This window comes from Muscardinus avellanarius (assembly GCF_963383645.1).
Source record: "Muscardinus avellanarius genome assembly, chromosome: 8".
Classification (NCBI taxonomy): Eukaryota; Metazoa; Chordata; class Mammalia; order Rodentia; family Gliridae; genus Muscardinus; species Muscardinus avellanarius.
In genome coordinates, this window is record NC_137794.1 from 63,740,883 (window position 1) to 63,765,942 (window position 25,060).

General features: G+C 38.1%; 1 protein-coding gene across 1 annotated transcript in view; it reads left to right on the forward strand.

Annotated features, from left to right (window-relative positions):
• Positions 1 to 25,060, forward strand: part of FIG4 (FIG4 phosphoinositide 5-phosphatase) — a gene marked incomplete at both ends in the record, with an annotated part of 134,712 nt that overhangs the window by 77,588 nt on the left and 32,064 nt on the right. The window contains 6 exons of the mRNA XM_080700458.1: positions 5,222 to 5,280; positions 5,838 to 5,985; positions 8,750 to 8,833; positions 10,503 to 10,698; positions 11,645 to 11,727; positions 17,066 to 17,152. Coding sequence (XP_080556584.1) covers positions 5,222 to 5,280; positions 5,838 to 5,985; positions 8,750 to 8,833; positions 10,503 to 10,698; positions 11,645 to 11,727; positions 17,066 to 17,152 — 657 coding nt within the window. The remainder of the gene's footprint in view (positions 1 to 5,221; positions 5,281 to 5,837; positions 5,986 to 8,749; positions 8,834 to 10,502; positions 10,699 to 11,644; positions 11,728 to 17,065; positions 17,153 to 25,060) is intronic.

A 25,060-nucleotide genomic window follows, 5' to 3' on the forward strand; every position in this document is an offset into this window, starting at 1 on the left:
ATTGTGTGACCACGAGGGCCACTCCCTGTGTCCTAGATACTGTTTTTGTCATTCGACATAAGCTTACACTAGCTGTTTTCGGCATTGCCATCACAGTGTTTCCTGAACTCTTGCTTTCTTAGAACCTCCAAGTCTTTTTTGACATGTCTCTCTGCCATGCCATAGCTACATGATTCTTAGTATGCTTATGTATGCTTTGCCTGCTTTAAAAATATTTAAATGTGCATTCTTTTTATTAACAAGTATTTCTTTTTTTAAATTTTTAATTGGTGCATTGTATTTATACATCATGATGAAGCAAAAAACTTGTGCAGACATAAATGCACACAGCACCCAGCCAGCCCCCACCCAGTCCCCACCCTACTCCCTCCCCGTCCCTCCCTCTCATGCTTGGCTTAGTGGTTGACTATGATATGAATTAGTACATCGTGCACTTTAAAGAGTTTCCTTCTCCCCTCCTCCCAGCCCCACAGTTGGGTTGCCTTATTTGCTCCTCTATAAGATCTCCTTTTTCACCTGGAGTTTCTCCCATGACCCCTTTCACCCTAGCTTTCATATGTTAGTGAAAGCATCCAATTCCTTACTTTTTGCGACTGACTAATCTCGCCTAGCATAATGTCCTCAAGATCCATCCATTTCCCTGTAAATGCTGCAATTGTGAGGTTTTTTTTTTAATGGCTGAGTAAAATTCCATTGTGTACATATCCCACAGTTTTGTAATCCATTTCTAACTTTGTAGTTCCTTCAGATTTCATCAGCTGGCCATCTTAATCTCAGTACAAGTCCAGATTGTAAAAATGTTGAAGAGAATTGGGTCGATGACAGAATCTACTACCAGATAACTCCTTTCATTTTACATTTTCAGTGCTTTAGGGTTGAAGTTATTTAAACAGCTATAAATCCACCTAACTGTACAGTTGTCCTTCCCATATTTCTCTATATTGTTCATAAGTCACAAATGTTGGTTAATTTGCTCATAACATATATATTGTTTCAGAAGGCTCCCAAATTAGCTAGGGGAATTAAAGATAGTTATTTATTTGGGTATGGTTTTACATGCCTGTATTTCCAGTAATCTCAATATTTGGGAGGCTGTAATAGGAGGATCACAGGTTCAAGAACAGCCTCAGCAAGTACTGAGACTCTTATCAACCTAGCAAGATCCTATTTCAAAATAAAAATTTATAAAAAGGGCTGAGAGTGTATCTCAGAAGTAGAATGCCTCTGGACTCAATCCTCAGTACCCCCCTCTCCAAAAGAGAGAGAGAGAGAGAGAGAGAGAGAGAGAGAGAGAGAGAGAGAGAAAGGGATTTAAAATTTTCCTTATCTATCTAAGCAATATAAGGAAATCAGCACTCTTAACTTTTGTGTGTGTGTGTGTGTGTGTGTGTGTGTGTGTGTGTGTGTGTGGTACTGGGGATGGAACCCAGGGGCCTTCTACCTGTGGGCTATACTCCCAGACCTATTTATTTTATTTGGAAACAGGGTCTCACTGTGTTGCTGAGAGCCTCACTAAGTAGCTGAGGCTGGCTTCGAACCTGCGCGATCCTCCTGTCTCAGCCTCCCAAGTACTGGGATTACAAGCATGCACCACCATGCCTGATTAGCACTCTTAACTTAATACACTGAAAAAGAGAAAATAATTTATCATCTTATTGGATATTGTATGTAATGTAAAGGAAGAAGTGACACCAGGTGCAGTCTCCTATTCTCTGATCCCTGGACCCAAAGCAGGTATCTGTCCTGGTGCAGGTTGTTCTTCCCCTGAGTAAATATGCCTGGCAGTGGAGGTTGTGGAGGTGATGAAGATTCTGCTTCCCCTTTTCTTAGTCATCTCACATCTGTCTATCTCACCACTATGCCCAACACAGTTATTTCTCATGGGCTTACTGCTTCTGAAACTCAGTCAAAAGACTTGGGCTTTTTAAAACCTGTTGTTAAGTTTCTTTATATTGTGTAGTGAAATAAATTTAGTTATATATGTATATATATTTCTTTTTTCGGGTCTGGGGATGGAACCTAGGGGCATTCTACCTCCAAGCTATACCTCCTGCCATATTTTTTATTCTTTATTTTTTAAAACTTATTTATACTTTATTTGGAAACAGGGTCTCATTAAGTTGCTAAGAGCCTCACTAAGTAGCTGAGGCTGGCTTCGAATCTGTGCGATCTTCCTATCTCAGCCTTCCAAGCACTGGGATTACAAGTGTGCGCCACCACACCCAGCCTTATTCATTATTTTGAAACAGGGTCTCACTAAGTTGCAGAGGGCCTCACTAATTAGCTGAGGCTGTCTGCGAACCGTGATCATCTAGTCTCAGCCTCCCGAATGCTGGGGTTACAAGCATGTGCCACCATGCCCGGCTCTAGTAATATATATATATATATATATATATATATATATATACACACACATATATATAAAATTTGTATATATATAATTTATATATATAAATTATATAACATATAATTTATATAATTAATATATAATTTATATATTAAATATATATAATATATTATTAAATATATATATATATATTTTTTGGTGGTACTGGGGGTAGAACCCAGAGGCTTTCTGCCTCCGGGCTATACTCCCAGACCTATTTTATATTTTATTTGGAAACAGGGTCTCACTAAGTTGCTGAGAGCCTCACTAAGTAGCTGAGGCTGGCTTTGAACCTGTGTGATCCTCCTGTCTCAGCCTCCCAAGTGCAGGGATTACAAGCGTGTGCCACCACGCCCAGATAGTAATATATTTTTAAAGTTTATGGTTTATTGCCAGAACTGTGGTGGTGCATGCTTGTAATCCTAGTAATTGAGAGTCTGAGATAGGAGGATCACAGGTTCATGGCCTGCTTCAGCTACCTAGGGAGGCCCTCTGCAACTTAGTGAGACCCTGTTTCAAAATAAAGAATTAAAAAAAAATAGGGTTAGGGTGTAGCTTGGAGGTAGAATGCCCCTGGGTTCAATTCCCAGTACCACACACAAAAAAGTTTACCATTTAGTCTAAAACTACTTATACAAGATTATCTCATAATCCTTTACATAGTGTATTCAGAGCTTATATACAGTCTTTTGAATGTTTACTTCTTTCTAGAGAACTAAACAAGCTAATTTTAAGTAACAATCTATAGGGAATTCCTCATATATAATCTGATACCTTTTCTACTTTCCTTCTCTTCCCAGGTTAGGGCATCATAGACTAGAAGTTATACATGTGTGTTCACTCACACATACATGTGTGCACATGTACACACATGTGTGCACATACACACCCAACCCTCTTAAACAGCGCAATTAGTTTTTTCATTCCCCTGATCTGATAGTCTGATTCTCTGATCAGAGAAGAAAATGGGATTATCCCTGTGTGGCAAATTTGAGTGAATATATAGTGAATTCATAGAATTCACCAGTCATCTTTTTAGGTCACTTGAAATAAGTCTCTAAAACTTGATTCTCTTATCTTGCTGGGATTGATATATAAAGTTTGGAATCTGTCACTCTTTGCCTTTTGTCCATTTCCAGTATAGTTCCACTCATCACCGTTCATTAGAGGTTATTGATCTCAGCTGCACCCAGACACCATGCTTCAGAGATGTCCTACTGCTTCCTTCTGTTTTGTGGACTGCACAGTTCCCTCTTATGTGGTGTATTTTTCTTTCAAGCATGAAACTTGCCATGTCTGATAAAGATTAAAACTATTCTGGTTTTAAGTAGCTCTACTTTCTCTGTCATTGAGCACTACCTGATACACAGTAGGTGTTTAATGAATGTTGAATAAATAAATTTTATATAAACAGCATACCCAGCCTTTCTCTGTTCTTTCTGTGCTTTGAAAGATTGCTACTGTAAAAGCAGTTTGAGGTATAGTTCTTTGGCATCACTCAGAATCTTGTTATAAATGGAAAATCTCAGGCCCTACCTACTAAAACAGAATCTGCCTTTTTTTTTTTATAAGATCCCCAATGATTCATTTTCATAGTGGATTTTGACAGGTTAACCTTAGTGTAAAGCACAACAATGGAAGCCCTTTCTGTTACCACAACACTGTTGTTCTTGCCTTGTGGTTCATTAAGCTCGCTCTCTCTCTCTCTCTCTCTCTCTCTCTCTCTCTCTCTCTCTCTCTCTCTCTCTCTCATTACACTTTGTTTAGATTCTGCTTGTCATCTCTAGGAGTCTAGGAGAACCCCTGTGTTGCCAGTTTTATTTGGAAACTCATTTCTTCATAATTGGGCTATTCAAGATTGTAACTTTGGAATGTTATTTTGAGAAAGCTTTTCATTTATATTAAGTCCTCTTTTTTATCATTTTGGACCATAGGCTTTAAAAAAATTAAACTTTGGAAATTTGACATGTGCGTATATGTGTGTGCATGTGTGCGTGTGTGTGTTCATTTGTACTATTTCAGATATTTCAGATTATTTCTCTTTCTAGCTGTTATGAACTCTGACATATCACTTTTTTCTTATTCACTTGATCAGAATTTGATTTGAAATTTAATTCAGAGTTCAGAAAGAAAACAATTTAGGATCCTTTCATATTCTCTGCTTATACAGGTAAATCTTATAGCAGAAATCCACACTCCACACAGTTGAAGTTCCCAACCCTTATTCTGACTGGCCTGTGATCAAGTATTGATGATTTACAGTTAAAGATTAACAAGGCCTATATTATTTTCTAAGGTAACTTGTTCATGAGAACTATCTACCTTGCTCCATAATGATTTCACTCAGTGTTTAAATTAACAGAGGTATACATATGTAGCAGAGTAGAAAATGAACTCTCAGATAGCTGAAAATGAACTCTCAGATAGTAAGGATATTTGATTGTAGGACTTGGGTCTAGGTTCCATTGCTCATCTGGTGGCATAGTCCCTGGGAGTAGTAAGCAAGTTGACTTACTACATTTTTTTTTTTTTTGGCTAAAAGTAACATCAGAGCATCTTGACCTTCAGGAATATATTCATAGCACTTTTATTTTTTTGTAAATCCATGCTGAAGCTGAAACGAAAGAAGTCGGGAATGTAATTAAATGTTGAAGACATACTTTATCAAAAGCTTTAGACAGGTTTTCTAAAAAGAGAAACAAATAATAACTTTGAAAGAGGAGGCAGCATCCTACCATAAACCACTTAACTCCTTTTATTTCATGAATTTAGGAAACCAATATTTCCATTTGGTCTGTCTTACCCTTTTCTGTTTTTTGTTTTTGAATTTTATAGTTATACTTACTGGTGGACACCAGAGGTAATAAAGCATTTACCATTACCTTATGATGAAGGTAAGTGACTGATTTTCTTTCAGTTTTTATACTAACATATTTTAGAGTTATATATCTAAATAAAGAATCAAATCCTTTTTTGCATGTAATATTTTGTTGGAAAGAAATGAATGATTGTTCAGTATTCTGGTGCTATTTTAATAGATAGGGGATGGTAACATCTCAACTTCTTAAAGTGCAAGGATTATGTTATACTTTCTTTTGTCTAAATAGGCTCGTACCTTGTATTTTATCTACCTTTTATTTTATTATTATTATAATTTAAAGGGCCGAGTAATTTGATTTCTAAAATAATTCCCTGCTCCTACCCTGGAACTCCAGGGGACCTCCTCTCTCCATAGAGCTGGTCACACATAGCTTTGAATTGTATTTTCTATGCACATGTCTCATATTTTTCCCAAGTATATAAGTGCCAGGGATGGGAGCCAAGAGAGTTAGCCGGTGTTAGCCCCCACAGAGCTTACCACACCACTCTCTGTGAGCTTAATTATTGTTATGTAAATGTTTGCTGGATAGAATCTGAAGACTTTGCACGTAACAGGCAGTATCTCTCCTAGTTATCTGTGCTGCAAACTTAAAGAAGTTGATAGTGAAGAAGTTTCACAGATATGAAGAGGAGATTGACATCCACAATGAGTTCTTTCGGCCGTACGAATTGAGTAGTTTTGACGATACCTTTTGCCTGGCCATGACAAGTTCAGCACGGTATGTTGTGAGTACCCAGATGCTCTACGGTTTGAGGAACTGTGGTTTTCCTAATTCTTATAGCTCCATCTTACTTTATCAGAAATGCATTCTGCAAACCTGATTAGCAGTGGGTATTCAGTCTATTTGAATGCCTTCAATGATAGGGAACCAGCTACTTAAGGAGACAGCTCCTTCTCTTGTTAGCCAACTGAAGTTAATTTCTCTCCTTTGATAAGTACAAATCTGCCTGCCATTAGTTGGAAAAAACTCATTTTTTTCATTGAATGTAGAAATTGAGAGCTTACATATGTTAGTAGAAAAGGCATTATCTTTGGTAATAGAAAGGCTAGGATTATATCTTAGATTAGCCATTGCCTGTGTAACCTTGATAAAATTATCCAATTTATCTGCACATTATTTTTCTACTTTTTCTTTCTCCCTCACACACACATACTCTTATACACACACACACACACACACACACACACACACACACACACACACACACACACACAAAACACCCCAAGTATTTAATGTAGTATCTGACACAGATAGGTGGTTAATAAATGGTAGCTATTATATTAAAAATTTTTTTCAGTACTGGGGATGGAACCCAGGGGCATTCTACCTCTGAGCTACATCCCCAGCCCTATTTTTTATTCTTTGTTTTGAAACAGGGTCTCACTGAGTTGCAAGGGGCTTCACTAAGTAGCTGAGGCTGTCTGAGAACCATGATCCTCCTGTCTCAGCCTCCCAAATGCTGGGATGACAAGCATGCTCCACTGCACCTGGCTTTTTTATTAATACAAGACTAGCTCCCATTCTGTAAACAGTTCTCCATGTATTTTAGGAAGTAATGCTTTTCTTCTCAAGGTAAATAATCTATCATTTGTTCCTCTATAACTCATGTAATATGATTTCCAGATTCTTTCTCTCTAGTCTGTCACCTTCAAATGTACATTTTTCTCATGTCTCTTTTGGAATTAGGTGAAATCTTTTATGAAAAAATGGTGGAACCAGAATCAGAAAAGTGGGCAAAACATACCACTTTTTAACTTTATTTTATACTGAAGTTTACATTTTTGTATTTTGCATTTTCTTCAAATGTGACTTAAGTATGCTTTAAACATACTGTAGTAAATGTATAAACTTATTCTGTGATTTTATTTCCTACAAACTCAAATTTTGTTTTAGGCTCAAATGGTAAGAAAAAGTTTGAATTTTTATTAGCTTGATTTTCAATTAAACTGATAAAGTTTAGCAATTTAACTCTAAGATCTTTGTCACTTCTAGAATTTTTCAGCTCAACAAAAGATAAATGACATTATACATATGTGTTAAATAGATATATGGTTGAGCTTATTTGTGGTAGTTACCTTCAATGCCACTGAATTAGTGAATACTTAAGCAATGAGATTTCTGTGATCCTCCAATTTCAATATTTTTATCAGCCAATATATAAACTAGTTTTATATGTATTTCTGTTTAAGACTCTTTATTTAATATATATTGTTGGCCATTGACATTGCACTCACAGCCAACAGCACTTTAATTCATGCATGAATAAATGAAGCTCATTTTTCACACGTATTTTCTCCAGAAGGCATATCAGCTTTCTTGTGCATAGAACACTTGTGCCTAGCACTGTGCCTGCGAACCATTTTAACAGCAAGACCACCCACAGAAAGCAAGAAACACACAATGTGAAAAAGCACGAAATAAATGGCTAAAGAAACCCTTATTTACAGTATGAGAGCAAAAATTAAAAGGCAGACCACATCTTCTTTAGCCTTAGCTGGGAGCTTGAATGTCAGCTGATGCAAAATTTTCATTGCTCTGCATGCATGTATTTGCAAACGCATTATAAGAGTTGGTTGGGGTTACAAATAAATTCTAGCAAGTAAGCAAATTCACAAATACAGAATCTACAAATGAGGAGGATCAACTGGATATATTCAAAAACAAAGGAAAAAAACTGATTAATGTTAAAAAAATTTTTTTTCAAACTGTTAAAATGGACATTTTGAGCCAGACTCAAGATTACTTTCTTTTCCTTCAAAAAAAAGTAGCATTCAGGCACATAATGGGAGCAGTATCCTTGCTAGATGCCATGAGTTCCAGTATAACTCATGGAAGAGTTACCTTCTTGGCATCTCTTGAAGAAATTGATCTGGCTTCTATGGTGACAGTAATGTCTCCTTTGCATAATGGAGAGAGCCCAGCTTATCTCAGTCAGTGGTAAATGAAAACAGTTTCTATGTAAAGTGCTCCAACAGTGTTTTAATGAATCAACCTCAGCCTAATGAGGTAGATGTTTGATATTTCAATTCATACCACTGTGTTTTGAACATTATGTCAACCTTCTTGGTGGTATAGTTTAAAAACACTATCTGTAAACTAGTGTTTTGCCATTTTTTTTTTTTTAGTTTGATTTTACCTGAGAACTAATTATGATATATAACCAGATGGTATACATCTTAGCCAGAGCTCAGATATCAACTCTGTTCCAGTAAACAAATCTTACATTCAAAATAATTGATCTTCACAATCATAGGGATTTCATAGTAAAGACAGAGCACTGAAGTTATCTAGTGCTGTTGGTTCAGAGTGTTTTATGGCCTTGATCACCTGAGGTTCCCCTGAACATTTGGCTCAGAATATGTACAGCTCTGAAGTTAACCTTAATGAAGGAATATTGTGAGTGGGAATAGAGATGGAAGCCAGAGCATCTGGATGGACAGTGATTCATCTGATATATTGCCTTTTACCATCTTTTTTCTAGTGACTTCATGCCTAAGACTGTTGGCATTGATCCAAGTCCATTTACTGTGCGGAAACCAGATGAAACTGGAAAATCGGTATTAGGGTAAGATTTGCATATAGAATGAAATTTTAAAAATTCATGTAAAATAGTAGCACTTGCTATCATATTTTCACTATAAACTAATAACTTCAAGTCACATAGTTTGGGGTGCAGTCCATTTATTGCATCTATACAGGTAGTTTATTTATGGCACTGGGATCATTAAAATGTTCAATATGGAAAGTAGAATTTATGGGAATTTTAACAACATGGTACATTTTATGACTTTAAATAAGAAAGATAACATAAAGATAGGTAACAGATATTATGTTTTATGTCCTATAAAACATTTTATATTTATTATGCCTATTTCTGTTGGCATCCTGAGGAACATAAATGCAAAAATATACTATGATAGAGAACTTAAAAGATTTTCCATGTACTACTCTAACATTATTTAGGTGAGATTTATTTTATTATATCTGTTAATATGAAGAAGAATGCCATGTTTGCACCTTCAGGGCATGAGAATCTCTTTAACCTCCACTGACCTGCCTAGCCACAGTGTTAAGATTTCTCTTACACTCTGCTGAGGAGCCCTGGACAGACAAACCCTGTAGATACACAGTCCTCATGGTATTTAGGAATGTTTATGGGGTCTCAATTGAATTCTATCTGCATAATTTATACAATGGGATATATGCTAATTTTTCCAAATATACAATTTCTTTGGCTTAAATACGTAGCTTTTAAATAGCTTTGTATTAAGCCTAGACAAGATGCTAAAGGAAATTTAAAAATAGGAAAGTCCTCAGAAGCTTAGAATTTAAGGGATTCACAGGACAAATAAGTAAATGATCAGCTGTTTTAGTGTATAGCACTGAAATCCTATCAGATTTAATTCTTAGTTGCAGAAGGTCAGACATTAATTTGTTTTCTATAATATCTAACCTATGGTCAAATAATATTGCCTTTTCCTTCCTAGGAAATTTCAGAGTATTATGGTATTTTTAGTTACTTACAATTTTATTTAAGTAAATGTGAAATATTTAAACATTTTTATAAAAGCCATAAGTATTACTATAAATCACTTTCTAAATTTAAAAAAAGCTCACAATATTTTTACTATTCAAATTTGGCACAAAAATAAGAGTAAGTAATTTTATGAATATGTGGATTTTTTCTATTTATTTCTTTTATCTGTTTTCTACTATTAGATGGAATATTTAGCAAATGTACTTACTAATACCACATTAAATTTCAAAATTTATGTTCATCTATTGCTTATTTTGTACATAATGATTAATAAAAAAATCATAGGAGAGAGGGAAATATTCATGGATTGGGCTCTTGACCTCAAAGCTTTTACAAATTACAGGTAATCTTACTAATATTAAAAGCACATAATCTTCTATTATTATACCATGAATTTTGAAAATATTGATTTTAGTTCAAAGGAAGCCACAGTAGCCAAGTGGTGAGAAGACCTCTCTATACTCTGCGAGTACACTTTGATTTTCGAATTTATAGTAGGGCTAAAATACATGTAAGATCAGTACATGCACCTGGAAATTTATTATGCTTTCCCATAAACACAGCCTGAATCTAGAAACTAGTTTCTCACTGTCATTTTCTTATTTTTCACTAGGATGTAGGCCTTGGATAGAGTGATATACAGTGAACGTTGAAGGTTCAGTTAACAAATACTTCATAGCTGTATTCATTTTTTAAGAAACAAAAGCAATAGAGAAGAAGCCATATTACAACGGAAAACAGCGGCCAGCGCCCCACCACCCCCGAGTGAGGAGGCTGTGTCCAGCAGCTCCGAGGATGACTCGGGGACTGACCGAGAAGACGAGGGCTCTGTGTCTCAGCGCTCCACCCCAGTGAAAATGACTGACACCGGAGACAGTGCCAAAGTGACTGAGGTGCGGGGGAGAGAAGCTGACCCAGCATGAGTCTCTGGAGGGTGATCTTTAAAATGCTGCCTTCAATGAGAAGGCTGAGAGCAAGAGGATGCAGTGTTATTTCCCTCACATCATGTTGATGCATGGTGCTGGAGGCACTGCATAGAACAAATACATTTAGCATAGACCTTGTAAATGGTTTTATTTCAAAGTAAAGTAGGTATTGTTGCTCCCCTGTCTAATAGTGATTTTTTTTTTTAACCACTTCAGAGGTTTTGCAAGCATCTTGTCCCTCTTTGAGCAGCCCGTCCACTTGAGACCCATTTATTCTCCCTCTCAGCACATTGTTAGGATGCAGGGGTGGTCCTGACCTTCAGTCTTTAAATTCATCCTGTTCAATTCAATATTGCTAATATTTTAAAGGTAAATTAATGGAAGCAAACAATAACAAAACAGATCTAGCTTTGAGGAAATTTGATTTGCAGAAATAGCTAAAAGTCATTTGGAGATAGAAAAGACAAAATGTGGACCCATTATTCAAGGAGTTGGCAAACTATGACTGATTGGCCAAATCCAGCCTGCTGCCTCTTTTTATAAAGCTTTATTGGAACTCAGCCATGCCCCTGTGTTTACATATTGTATATGGCTACACTTGTACTGTCAGAGTTGGGTATTTGCAATAGAGATATAACCCAAAGAGCCTAAAATATTTACTATTTGAACTTTAATGTAAGCAGTTTTCCAGTGTTTGCAACAAATATACAAATCATAATTATTTAGCAATTTTTAAAACTATTTTAACGCAAAATGTTAAGAAGAATTACTTATGAATTTTAATGAACAGATTGAAGAAACATTGCGATTACTTTTGTAGAAACAGTCCCAGGCTCATTTTCTTCATATTTGGAAATTATTAATAGGCTGGATTTCTAAAAATTCTACCTGGTTCTTTTTTTCTAAACCCCAGAATGTGGTCCAGCCCATGAAAGAGGTATATGGAATTAACCTCTCAGATGGCCTCTCGGAAGAAGATTTTTCTATTTATTCAAGGTAAGATACACTTTCATTAGAGATTAAAGAAAAAGGAAAACTTATTATGATGATAACTTTTACCTACTGCAACTCTTTAAAAATGAAAATAGTGATCCAGAAGGACATAAATTCCACTTGGATCACAGTTAGTAGCATTTAAGAGACCAAAATCTAAAACATTGTTTTTTTATTTGGAGTTTAAAAAAAGCCAATGCCTGAGATGCTGCCCCTCATATATTTATGAATGTATGTCATGTGCCTTAGGTAATTTCCCTCTTCCCTCCTCCCATTCCCCTCAAGGTTTCTCCTTCTTCGTCTAGAGTTCCTCGTATGACACTTTTTCTCCCTAGCTTCTGTATATTAGGGAGAGCATCCAATATCTTACTTTTTGTGACAGACTAATCTCACTTAGCATAATGCTCTCCAGTTCCATCCACTTCCCCCAAAATGGCATAATTTTGTTCTTTATAGCTGAATAAAATTCCATTGTGTAGATTTCCCAGAGTTGTGTAATCCGTTCATCAGTTGATGGACATCTTGGCTGGTTCCATAGTTTGGCAATTGTGAATTGTGTGGCTATGAATATAGATACACATGCATTAGTTTGGTAATTTGGTTTGCATTCTTTTGGGCAGATATCCAGAAGTGGTATTGCTGAATCATTGTAGGTTATTCCCATTCTTCTGAGGATCCTCTCTACTGTATTCCAAAGTGGTTGCACTAATTTGTAATCCCACCAACAATGGGATTAGAATTTCCATTTGTCCATATCCTCACCAGCATTTGGTGTAGTTGGTGTTTTTAATGATTGCCATTTCAATTGGAGTTAGATAAAATCTCAGGGTAGTTTTGATTTGCATCTTTTTTATTGCTAATGATGATGAACATTTTTTCATGTACTTAATGGCCATTTGAATTTCTTCTTTTGTGAAGAGCTATTTGTTTTCGTAGTGCTGAGTTTCTTGAGTTCTCTGTATATTCTAGATATTAGTCCTCTGTCAGAAGAGTAGTTGGCCAAGATTTTCTCCCATTCTGTCACTCTCTGTTGAGGTTCTTGATAGTTTCCTTTGCTGTACAGAAGCTCTGCAGTTTAATGCAATCCCACATATTGTTCCTCCTTTTAATTTTTGTGCCTTTGGAGTCTTGTTGAGAAAGTTTTTCCTTGTGCCTGTGTGTTGACTATGCCCTCTTTAAGGAGCTTCAAGGTCTCTGGTCTGATTTACAAGTCTTGTACAAGGTAAGAAAGTGAGGTTTATTTCCATTTTTCTTCATATGGTTAGCCAGTTTTGCCAACACCATTTGTTGAAGAGGTTATCTTTTTTCCAGTGTATTTTTTTGCCCCTTTGTCAACCATCAGTTGGCCGTAAGTGTGCAGATTTGTTTCTGAGTCTTCTATTCTGCTCCATTGGTCTATGTGTCTGTTTTGGTGCCAATACCATACTGTTTCTATTGCTAAGACTTAGTAGTATAGGTTGAAGTCAGATATCGTGACACCTCCTGTGTGGTTCTTGTTGCTGAGAACTACTTTGGTTATTCCTGGTCTTTTGTTATTCCAAATGAATTTAAGGACTATTTTTCTATATCTGTGAGAAATGACCTTTAAAATTTAATGAGTATTGTGTTGAATCTGTAGATCACTTTTGGAAGAATGCCATTTTGATGATATTTATGCTGCCTATCAAAAGAACAAAGAACATGGACAATCTTTCCATCTCCTAATGTCTTTTTTTTTTTTTGGTGGTACTGGGGTTCCTGGAAGCCCTTCCACCTCCAGGCTACACTCCCAGACCTATTTTTATATTTTTTATTTGGAAACAGGGTCTCTTAAGCCAGAGCAAGTGGCTGGCTTCGAACCTGCGTGATTCTCCTGTCTCCGCCTCCCAAGTGCAGGGCTTACAAGCGTGTGCCCCCACGCCTGGCTCCTAAGGTCTTCTTTGATTTTGTTTTTCAATGTTTTATAATTTTCTTTGTAGAGTCCTTTTACCTCCTTGGTTAGGTTTATTCCTAAATTTTTTTTTGTGTGTGTGGGGGATATCCTGAGTGGAAATGTTTTCTGTATTTCTTTTTCAGTGGATTTATGGTTGGCATACAGGAAAAGCTTCCACTTTTTTAAGATTGATTTTGCATCCAGACACTTTACTGAATTTTTTGATAAGTTTTATAAGCTTTTTGGTTAAGTTTGTTGGGTCTTCTAAATGTAGTGTCATGTCATCTGCAAATAGGGATCATTTTAGTTCTTATTTTTTTTTTTTAAATAGGGTCTCACTAGGTTGCTGAGAGCCTTGCTAAATTTGCATGGGCTGGCCTTGTACCTGTGATCCTCCTGTCTCAGCCTCCCAAGTATTTCACCCTCCCAAGATTAGGATTACAGGTGAATGCCACCACATCTGGATAGCACTCATCTTGAGTTCCTTTTGAAGGAGGGTATTTTACTTGCAGTATCCATTAAACAGGATAATGTCAGGTTTGGGTTGTTTGTTTGTTTTCTATATCAGACTAATATGGTCTGTTATATAATACAGAAAAATGCAGAATTCCTTGAATGAGAAAACAGCTTTCATAACTTTACAGTGTTATGAACATGCATCACTGTCTGACCCAAAGCAATTTAATTATTTAGAACTCAGCCACACCCTCCCCACTCCTGAACACACGAGTTACCTACTCATCATGGCTAAGTAAACTCTTTAACGGTGGAAGTCATGTGATCTGGGAGGAATGATCTGGGATTGGTGGCACTCCTTTGGCTTACTTATTGCAGAGACTGTGAGTATATAAGCCAAGGCCTGAACTCTTGGCCCAGGATAAACAAGAATAAAGTGTCCCTTGCTTCAGACACAGTTTTCACCTGGAGCCATAATGGCTCAGATGCCTCTGAGGCACACCTGTATTACAGCCATGTTCAACCACAAATATACCTGGGAAACAGACAGTCTAAGGAGGACTCAAAGGAGGCCTGTACAAAGGAATTACTATGGGGAAGGAGGAATCCATCCTGGAATAAGTGTATATTTGATATTCTGAAGAATAACACCTCTTCCTGCCAGTTGTATTACACAATGTAGCAGATTGAAAAGAGATTATTAACTTCTTTTATAGGCTAAGAATGCAGAAAGATAGAGCCATTTGGTGACTTATCCAGGAAACCTTTTCTTTGCTTCCTTGTTATCTTATGACTTTAGACTGTGCTCTCTTTATTCTCTTGGTCATCTCAGCTGCCTCTGCTTATGATGTAGACCATGGAGGAATGGGAAGAAGTGGGACTGGCCATTCCTTCCCTCTGTGTGAGTAGCCCTGTCCCTGTGGGCACAATGGAGCTTCTCCCTTCTCCACATGTCTGTATGAGGCAATCCTTTCCATCTTCTGTGGACATGCTATAGGCTGAGAAGTCCTCTCTCTGTCAGCTTCTGTGTTAGTCAGCTTTCTGTTTCTGTAACAAAATCCTGAGATGATCAACTTATAAAGAGGAAAGGTTTATTTTGGCTCATAATTTTGAAAGTTTCAGTCTGTGGTCATCTGGCCCCATTGCTTTTAGCCCTGTGGTGAGGAAGCATAATATGGTACGAAGGCATGAAGTGCCCAGCAGAGCAAAGCTGTTTATCTCGTGGTTGGAATACAAAAGGGGGAGGGCTATGATTCCACAATCTCTTTCGAAGGCACACCCCCAATGACCCCACATCCCCCACTATATACTACACCTACCAATAGCACCACTCTGGGGAATACGTATTTAACAAAGGGGTCTTTAGGGGGCATTTCAGAAGCTGCCATATCAGCTTCCATGGGTAGCTGTGCCAGGGGTGGCCAATGGATATTTAGGAACTGCCTGGCACCACTCTTGACTTAGCCGGGCACTCGAGCTGTCTTAGTAACCCCTCTGATCCAGAGGGCAGGAAAGGAGACCGTGTCCTGCCCTGGGTAACTCTCCCATCTCGGTTGTGCACCCAGGCACTGGTATGGACTAAAGTTTGTGCATGTAGTTATGTCCTGCCTGGCTTGCAGATCTCAGCTGCCGCTGGGCTACCCAGAGCAGAGCACTGCAGGGATGGGAGAGATGTGGCGGCCCTGGCTTCCACAGCCTGTCGTCCAGCTTCCTGTTCACCTACCTCTTTTTCCTGCATTGGGCCTCCGCTACCTCCAGCCTCCTGAGGATTTCTGTTTTGTGGTTTTGTTCTGATTATTGAGCCCTGTACTGTCTTCCTCTTCCATCTGATTTAGTGTCTTTGGTTTGCTATCTTGACCAAATCTAGAACTTTCTCTTTCCTTCCATGAAACCTCACATACCAGCTACAGTTTGTTTTTAAATTTTGACAGATTATACACTAGATTGGGGATGTTCAAAAGTCTGTACAAGTAGTCGATATTAAGTGACATTCTTTCCAGAAAATAGATGAAAATTTCACTTGCTAAAGATAAAAGTTGAATAAAAATAAGCTCTGTGAAAGTTTTTGATATTACTCTAATGATTTCATAATTGGTAGTTTCTGCAGCCCTTTTCTTGACCTTTAAAAACGCTTATGAAAAATAATGATAAAATTATCCATAGTCATCAAAGGAAAATATTTTAAATAGTAGAAAAAGAGAAAGGAAGTCTGCTTTTTAATCCTGCCCTGTAACCTCTCATGGGCATATTAGAACAAAACTACCAAACTGCATCCCTGTGGGGAAGATGGATGTGTGTGGCACAGGCAGGACTTAGACAGATGAGCACAATTCCCTTTGACTCTTCGCTCAACACCTGGATTGATGCTGTTCAGGTCTTCTCTAAGGAGAGTGATGTGGCAATGGTGCTAACTGCTGGCCTCCTCCATGCCGGCAAAGTACTCCTCTTAGGAGTGGCTGGAGTGTCCTTGGGTGGGGAGATGTGGGATTAGGGAGGATTGTTATGGTCCTAAGGAAATTGAGTTCATGCCCCAGGTCTTAGCAGCTTCAGGAGCTGGATTCCTAGCCTGATCCTGCCTTTTCCATGTAGTGTGTTTTGCTGCAAGTACCTTCCTCCATGCTTCCTGAATAAGATAGTGTCACCCTTAGATGTGTGAGGCCCTGGAAGATCATTTACCTGGCTTCAGGAGCTTTCTGTTCAAATTCTGCAGCATATTTAAGTTAATAGTAATGCAATAAAGTGCATGTATGATTTCATTGTTAAGTCTGTGGTTATGACTGACATACTGAGCAGAATTCCATCTCTTTATTTCTAGCAAACCCACTGTAAAATCAAAGTTTTGCATTACATAGGGTACTCATGTTCTTTTCTGAAATAAGCATATTACTGAAGCCCACACCATTTTGTGTGAGCTCCTGAATCCACTGCAAGTACTTCCTTCTTTAGCTTACTTCTATCTATTGTAATTTGTAGATTTGTTCAGCTGGGGCAGAGTCAACATAAACAAGACAAGAGTGGCCAGCAGTTCTGTTCCAGGTGCTCGGATGGAGTTATAAAATTGTAAGTATTACATTAGAACTTAAAGAAACAACAACTTTGTATTGATGTTACTCATAGTGCTTTTTTGATGACTTTTTAAAAAGTATCAAGTGTTGTCACCAAGTCAGTATAATTAGATGCACTAAAGCATCTTTTCCTGGTACCTTTTGTGAGAAAAATTGGGTCTCTGAGGCATATGGAGAAGAGATGGCAGCCTAATCTATACCCTTTGGAGATAGAATTGGAGTTTGTACAGGCTTCCTTCCATGAACCCTGCCCACCAGAGTAGAGGTGGGATGATGAAATACTTCTGACCATGGGAACAAATTTCTTAGTTCAATACAAAACCATGATTTTATCTAGCTATATGTCCCCATTAGTTCTTATAACTTGCTGCAAGTTAAACAAATGTTTAGTAAATTCTTAAATAAACAGAACTATGGTCAGTCATGTCACTTCAATGTTTGTTGCCTTGAGCAAGCAACTTAAGTGCTATTTGACTTAGTTTCCTCCTCTGCAAAATAGGATAATAATAGCGCCACTTCAAAAGAGGGTGGTAAGGCAGAAATGAAGCAATGTTTCCAGAGTACCTTGTCTGTTGTCTAGAGCAAGTTATTAATATTATGATGTTATGATAATTGTCATCATCTTCATGTTCCCCTTCTCTGCTTGTTGGGACCAAACACAGAAAAGGGTTGTGATTAGGAGAAATTCCTGACTTAATTCTCTGAGTTTCTTCTATAAGATGGATCACCATGGAAATCGAATGAAGTAGTATATACAAAGTGTTTAGATCAGTGTTTGGTGCACAGTTGCCATTTAGTAAATGTTCACTTTTCTTAAACCGACTCTATCCATGAATAAGCAATTCATTGAACAACTAACTTTTGTGTGTCCTACATCTGCACATTCCTGATCAGAGTTTGTGACAGCAACCTAGGCAAAGACCGGTGCTTCCAAGTAGTGGCTGTGAGGATTTTGATAATGGGATGTATTTGGGAAATATTTAGGGAGCAAAACAGACATGACTTGAATTTTCACTCTTGGAGGTGGGAGGAGGGAAGAAGAATTCATTATCAAGGATGATCCTTCACAATGAACACTCATTTGGGTTTTTGTTCTGTGTGACAGGTTTAATTCATTTATTCATTCATTCACATATTCATTTAGCAGAGACTGTGTTGAGAGCATTCAAAGCTACAGTTTACTGTGGGAAGGAGCATGCAACAGGACATTGTTTGCTTTTAAAGTAGCATTGAAGTGGAGGGGCTTATGAGGCAGTTTGACCAACTGATATGGAGCTCATAAAAGAACCTAGGCTGGGGATGTAACTGGTCATGCGTGATAATTAAAGTCACTGTAAGAATGAGAGTGCCTAGGAAGAGACTGGAGTGAGATGTATCTATAGCCAATCCTGATGGACTCCAGGTCTAAGGGCTAGGACAGAGAGAGAAACCGGCAGTGGAAATCAAGAAGGCTATTCAGATAAGTGGAAAGAAAATGAGTTGAGGTTTTATTACACCCTCCCAAAGTGCTATTTATTCCTTCCCACGCATCTGTCAATATATTTCTTATTCTTGGAGGCTTTATTAATTTGGTGACCATATTTTTTTGTTATAGCCATTTATCATATGGAATTATGGGCTCCCAAATGTGGCCTGAAAAGGGAAGGACTTAAATGTGTTAGTAAAATAAGAGAATTTGTTAACCAAATTGTATTTTATGAATGGATTGTTCTGTTAAAATAGGAGATGATGATGAGGTGAAAATAAAAACAATAACTGTACTTTTTCACTATCATTTCTATTTTGATCTGTAATTGGTCTTACAATTATTATTTTCACATGCTTTTTTTTAAAAAAAGTTTAGTATTTGCTTTCCTGAGTTCCAGCATAGATGAAAACCATGTAGAGCTGGATTTTTTTTTTTAACCTTTTCCACTTAATTAGTAAAGACTCTATCATGAGTGTGTTTTTGCACAGCATCTTCAGCAGAATAACAAAGAGCTTGGTAGGCTCTACATTATGTTGTCATGGCAACTGCCCAAGAGTGTTTCTGGGGTTTGTGTGTGTGTGTGTGTGTGTGTGTGTGTGTGTACCCTTTAAATTGGAACTCTGTAATCAGGTTCTTAAAATGTCATCTGTTCATTTTTAGATTTCTAAAGCTGTGTCCAAACCAACAGAAATTATATTTCTATTATATCCTTGAAGTTCTCTTAAATTTTAAGTTCTAGTGTATTTTAAAATAGTAATAGGGCAGCCGAGCGTGGTGGCGCACCCTTGTAATCCCCGCGCTTGGGAGGCAGAGACAGGAGGATCGCACAGGTTCGAAGACAGCCGTGTGCGCTGGCTTAGGAGACCCTGTTTCCAAATAAAATTGTAAAAATAGGTCTGGGAGTGTAGCCCGGAGGTAGAAGGGCTTCCAGGAACCCCAGTACCACCAAAAAAAAAAAAAAAAAAATAGTAATATGGCTGGGGAGGCAGCCCAGTAGTAGAGCACTTGCCTAGCTTACATGAGGTCCTGGGTTTAATCCCTAACACTATAAGAAATAAGAAATCATAACAATATTTTAAATTTCTGTACATCTGCATCCTCTCAGCCTGAATAGTTCCTTATCTTGCCAATTTTTCTTGAAACCATGAGGCATGCCAGTTTCCCTTTTCTATTTTTGACAATACTAAGTGTCAAAAAATATTGTCAGTAAACAGTTGCCAAAAAGCCCATGGAATAGGGGCTTGTGAATTGGGAGAGCAGAGACTTAGATGGGACAGCTAGACACTTTGACTCAAAGTCTTGCAGGATATTGCCTAGAAGTGGATGCTAACCACATACTGGTCAATATCTCCACGCCAGTCCAAACACCCAAAGCTGTATTTTGTCTGATTCATGCCACTCCCTGAGTATATGTATGGTGATCAGGAAGAAATTACATCAGCCAACAACAACTGAACGTTCTTTGTGTGACGGGCACTGTGCTGTGTGCCCTAACCCATACTAACTTCATTCTCATAGTAATCCTAGGAAGTCTATCTTATTATCAAATCCATTAACATATGGTGAAGCTGAGGCACAGAGAAGTTATATAACTTGCCCAGGTTCAGAGCTATCAAGTGAATGAACCAGGATTCAGATCCAGACAGGCTAGCTCCAGAGTCTCTGCTCTCTGTCATTAAGCTAACAGTGCTTAGTGTTACCAGCTACTTTATAACCACTGGGGTAGAAATGCTGGGTTATTGGCCTGAACTGCCCTAACTTTGGGCCTCTAATATGACCTAGATTTGTAGCCACCTCTCTCTGACTCTGCTTTGTTGATCTTAATTTTTTCATATTTAAAGACAACATATCTTTATTCTTTCCCCAGAACCCATCATATTGTCCCTTGCAGAGGCTTACTGAAGTTTTCTGGTCAAGCATACTTGCTTGACTGATTTGGAAACACAGCGTAGAGATTGGTTGAGCCACCACCAGAACAATGTTACTGATATTTTTGCTAGATTACTCATTTCTAGAGAACAGTCCATTTTTGTGTCTCCTGCTGTCACCAGAACAGACCTTAACTTGAATGCTCAGTAAATCTTTTTTGAAACGTACATACTGAATCCCACTCCTGTCCTACCTGTTACTGTCAGAGTCTTTATGAGCCTCCCCCCTGAGCCTCCTAGAATGCCCCAGCACACCACTGGCCTTCACTTTCTCCCATCCAGAAACACTTGCCAGTTCTTTCCCTGTTCTGTTTCTTCCTCACCTGCCTTCTGCCCACTCTGGGTCTTTGTTTCCTGCTTCCATCTAAAAGAGGAAAAAAGTGAGTACACCAAGCTTTTAGCATTTTCCCCTTTTACTTTTTCCACTGCAGCAGTGCTGCTTGAGAAGGACCAAAGTGGAAGGACTTGCTGTCCCCAGCAGGTGGGTGCCGAGGGGCTGGGCGGTGACTCCCTGTGTTCATGTAAGAGCATCATGTTCTCATTTTGCACTCCTACAAGTTTTCTGGGAGTTTTAAACTAAGCAACAAATGCCAATCAGTAGTAGGTTAAAAAGACATGAACACTTATTATTAGTGCCTGATATTCTATGGCTTACCAATTCCAGGAAGATGTCTCACTCATTTTTAAAAAATACTTCTAAGAAATGATTCAAACTATACAGAGTTTATATAAATAATAATATAGGATTCTTCTAATGCAGGATACGCAGAAGTGCAATGCAAGGTATGTAAGTATGATTTAGGACCATAAGGTTGCATTGATTCCCTAAGAATATCTCATAGTAAGTGGTATTTACTGACTTTAGAGTGAATGTCCCTCAGAATAGGCTTCTCCTTGGGGAAGTACTTCACAGATCAGAACATGCACCTACCCACTTAGCATTAGAGCTCTCCAGAGTGATGAGATGGGAGTGGCAGAATGGCCAGGATTCCCCTCAACTTCATTTACTTTTCATCCCCATATACAAATCATTCCTTGGGCCATGCTTTCACCAGAGATTTCACCTAGTGTCGTATAGACCATGCTCTGATCTCTGTGCTACAGGATAAATAAATATTTCTGTCTCAATGGGTAACTCTTGTTATCTTTTCCACACACCTGAGATCAGTCTTTCAAGGTTTAAGGATTAGAGCAGTTGGGAGACAGTGATCAATGATTAATCAGCTAATTCCCTCCACATGTGGCAGTGAAAGGTAAAAACACCCCCAGTTTAAGGAAGTTGAGGCCACCTTTTCCTTCACCCCAGAAATGACCGTGATCATCCTGCCTCCTCTTTCATTCTGGACTTGACTTTCTTCCTCTTCATTTTCTTTAACCCTCTCTGGTTTTTCCATTTATTTATTTATGTTTCTGATTATATCTGCCCATTCCTTTTATTTTTATTCTTCTCTAGTTTTCTTTCTGTCGTCATCATTCTCTATCATTTCTAAGGTGTTTCAGCTTTTTTTTTTTTTTTTTGGTGGTACTGGGGTTCCTGGAAACCCTTTTGCCTCCGGGCTTACATTCCCAGACCTACGTTTTTACATTTTTATTTGGAAACAGGGTCTCTTAAGCCAGTGTGGCTGGCTTTGAACCTGCACGATTCTCTTGTCTCTGCCTCCCAAGCACGGGGTTTACAAGCGTGCGCCACCACACCCGGCTAAAGTGTTTCAGCTTTTAAAAAAAAAATACATGCCGGGCGTGGTGGCGCACGCTTGTAATCCCCGCGCTTGGGAGGCGGAGACAGGAGGATCGCGCAGGTTCGAAGCCAGCCGCGCTGGCGTAAGAGACCCTGTTTCAAAAATATAAAATAGGTCTGGGAGTGTAGCCCGGAGGTAGAGGGGCTTCCAGGAACCCCAGTACCACCAAAAAAAAAAAAAAAAAAAAAAAACAATAATATTCCCAAACCAAGACTCCTCAACGTATTATAGGACAGTAATTTTTGGACTACAGTTTTTGGCTCAGTAATGGGTTATAAAGTTAATTTAGTAGGTCTTTATTACAATGAAACAATAGAACTGAACTGAATGCGGTAGAAAGTACCAGCACATAACACACTGTCTGCACAAGTCTTGCTCCATGAAACTTGTTTCTGTGTGTCAGTAAAGCAGGTCTCTACTGGTTTGCCATACAGAGTACATATCTAACTGCAGTTAACAGTCACACTTTAGATTTATATGAATGTACTTATTCTGGAACCACTTGAAATAAGAAAAAACATTAGCCCTGTTCCTGGCATCTTCACATTTAATACATGTTTGTAATAAAAATATATGTGAGTGATCCTGTGGGGATAATCAGAAAGGAAAAAGGGTCAGGAAGAGACAGGAGAGGTTTCTGAGGCATATCCATAGTGGAAAAAATAAATGGAGGAACTTGGAAAAATACATTCCTGTTGGTTCCCGGGAATTGGGAGGTAGAAGGATGTTAAAGAAGTTGGTAGCAGAAGTACAGGTAAAAGTCAAAATTAAAAAGCCAGCAGATAGACAGAGTCAAGGGAGAATCATCTGAATATCATCTGTCATTGTTAAATAAAATAGGTTTATTGAAACAAGATGAATTTTAAAACTTCAAGGGAGAGTTATTTTGAAAGGTTTCAGGGTTCTGAAATAATAAATGAAATTTAATTGTAGCTACTCCTGTTACCAACTTAAGGTCTCTAAAATGACTTTGATTTTTAAAAAATTTAGTACACTGGCTGCTTTATTTTGGTGAGCACAAAGCATGCCATTTATGAGAGTTTTCTTGGGCTCACATGAAGTCGTAGGGTACCCCTTAACATGGGTGCGTGGCCTCGGTCCTCTGTCCTGTTCATCACTTTTAGAAACATGTCTTAGTCTGCTTTGTGTTGTTACAACAAAATATCTGGGACTGAGTACTTTATAAAGAAGATATTTATTTAGCTCAGGGTCTGAAGATTCAAGAGTATGGCACCAGCATCTGCCCAGCTCTGGTGCAGAATTCATGGTGGAAGGCAACCCATGGGAGAGAGACAGGTGTTAACATGGCAAGACAAGAATCAAGAGATGGGGAAGGGACCAGGCTCACTCTTTATTTTATTTTATTTTTAATAAAAACCCACTAAGAAAAGCATTCATCCTTCTTAAAGACTTAATCATCTCCCAGTAGGTTCTATTTTGAGGGGTGTTTGTTGTTACTGAGATTAAACCCAGGGGCATTCTACCTTTGAACTATACCTTCAGCTCTTTATTTTTTTATTTTATTTTATATTTTTTGTGGTACAGAGGATTGAACCCAGGGGCATTCTACCACTGAGCTACATCCCCAGCCCCCATCTTTTTAATTCTTTATTTTGAAACAGGGTCTTACTATGTTGCAGAGGGCCTCACTAAGTAGCTGAGGCTGGCTGCAAACCTGTGATCTTCCTGTCTCAGCCTCCCACATACTGGGATTACAAGCATGCGCCACCATGCCCAGCTTTATTTTTTATTTTGAGGCAGGGTCTTGCTAAGATACTGAGGCTGGTCTCAAGCCTGCATTGCTCTTATCTTACCCTCTTCTGTACCAGGATTGCAGGTATGAGCCACCACACCTAGCTTAGGTCCCATTTCTTCAAGGTTCACTGTCTCAGCACTGCCACACAGGAATCAAGCCCTCAGCACATAAACGCTTGGGGGACAAACCATAGCAAGAGACACGAGTAATCCCATGTATGTCAAGAGAGTGGCCACTGAGGAGGCAGGAGATAGAGGCACGTAGGAAGTGCTCAGTGAGAGAGTGTGGCCCTTATCCTCAGACTATGATTTAGTCAAGGAAGTGATAGGCTAACATTTCCATTTTAGAAAGGTCGCCTTCCAAGTAGTGTTCAGAATAGAGTCAGAGATAAACAATATATCCTTTGGAAACATCAGAACAGGAAAGTCATTGGAGTGGGATATTGACTGTTTAAATAGAAAAGAGGCTTGTTTATTTGTTGTATTTTTTAAGAAATGTGGGATTTGTTAGGCTTACAAAACTTGGCAGTGGATTGGGTTTCCAGGGCCTTTGTTAGGCCAGGAGTTTTATTCTTTAGTTGAAGAGATAAAGTGTTGAGTTGCCAGGATAGCAAATATATAGCAAGGACAAGCCTGAGGCTAAGGTAAAATGAGTTTCAGATAATAATAGGGCATTTAAATGGTACCTGGAGCTCAAGAGGATTTAGATAAGAGAGAATCAATAATTTAGAGGTTTTTCTGTGCTTGTTTTAAAAACAAATACATTAAATTTCTTAACTTTCTCTAAAGAGGTCCAATCTAAATAGAATATTATATATGCTTTTAAAATTGTTCTCAGCATCTATGGTTGGATTATGCAGGGGAAAAATTATTCAGTTACTGTTAGAGATAAAGAATTTATTATGGTTCTAAAGATGTATTTTTATCCCATAAAACACAGCCTTACTTTTTACATGAATAAGCAGGTTAATCTTGGGGTAGCAGATTTGGATTTCTGATATGGGCATAATAAA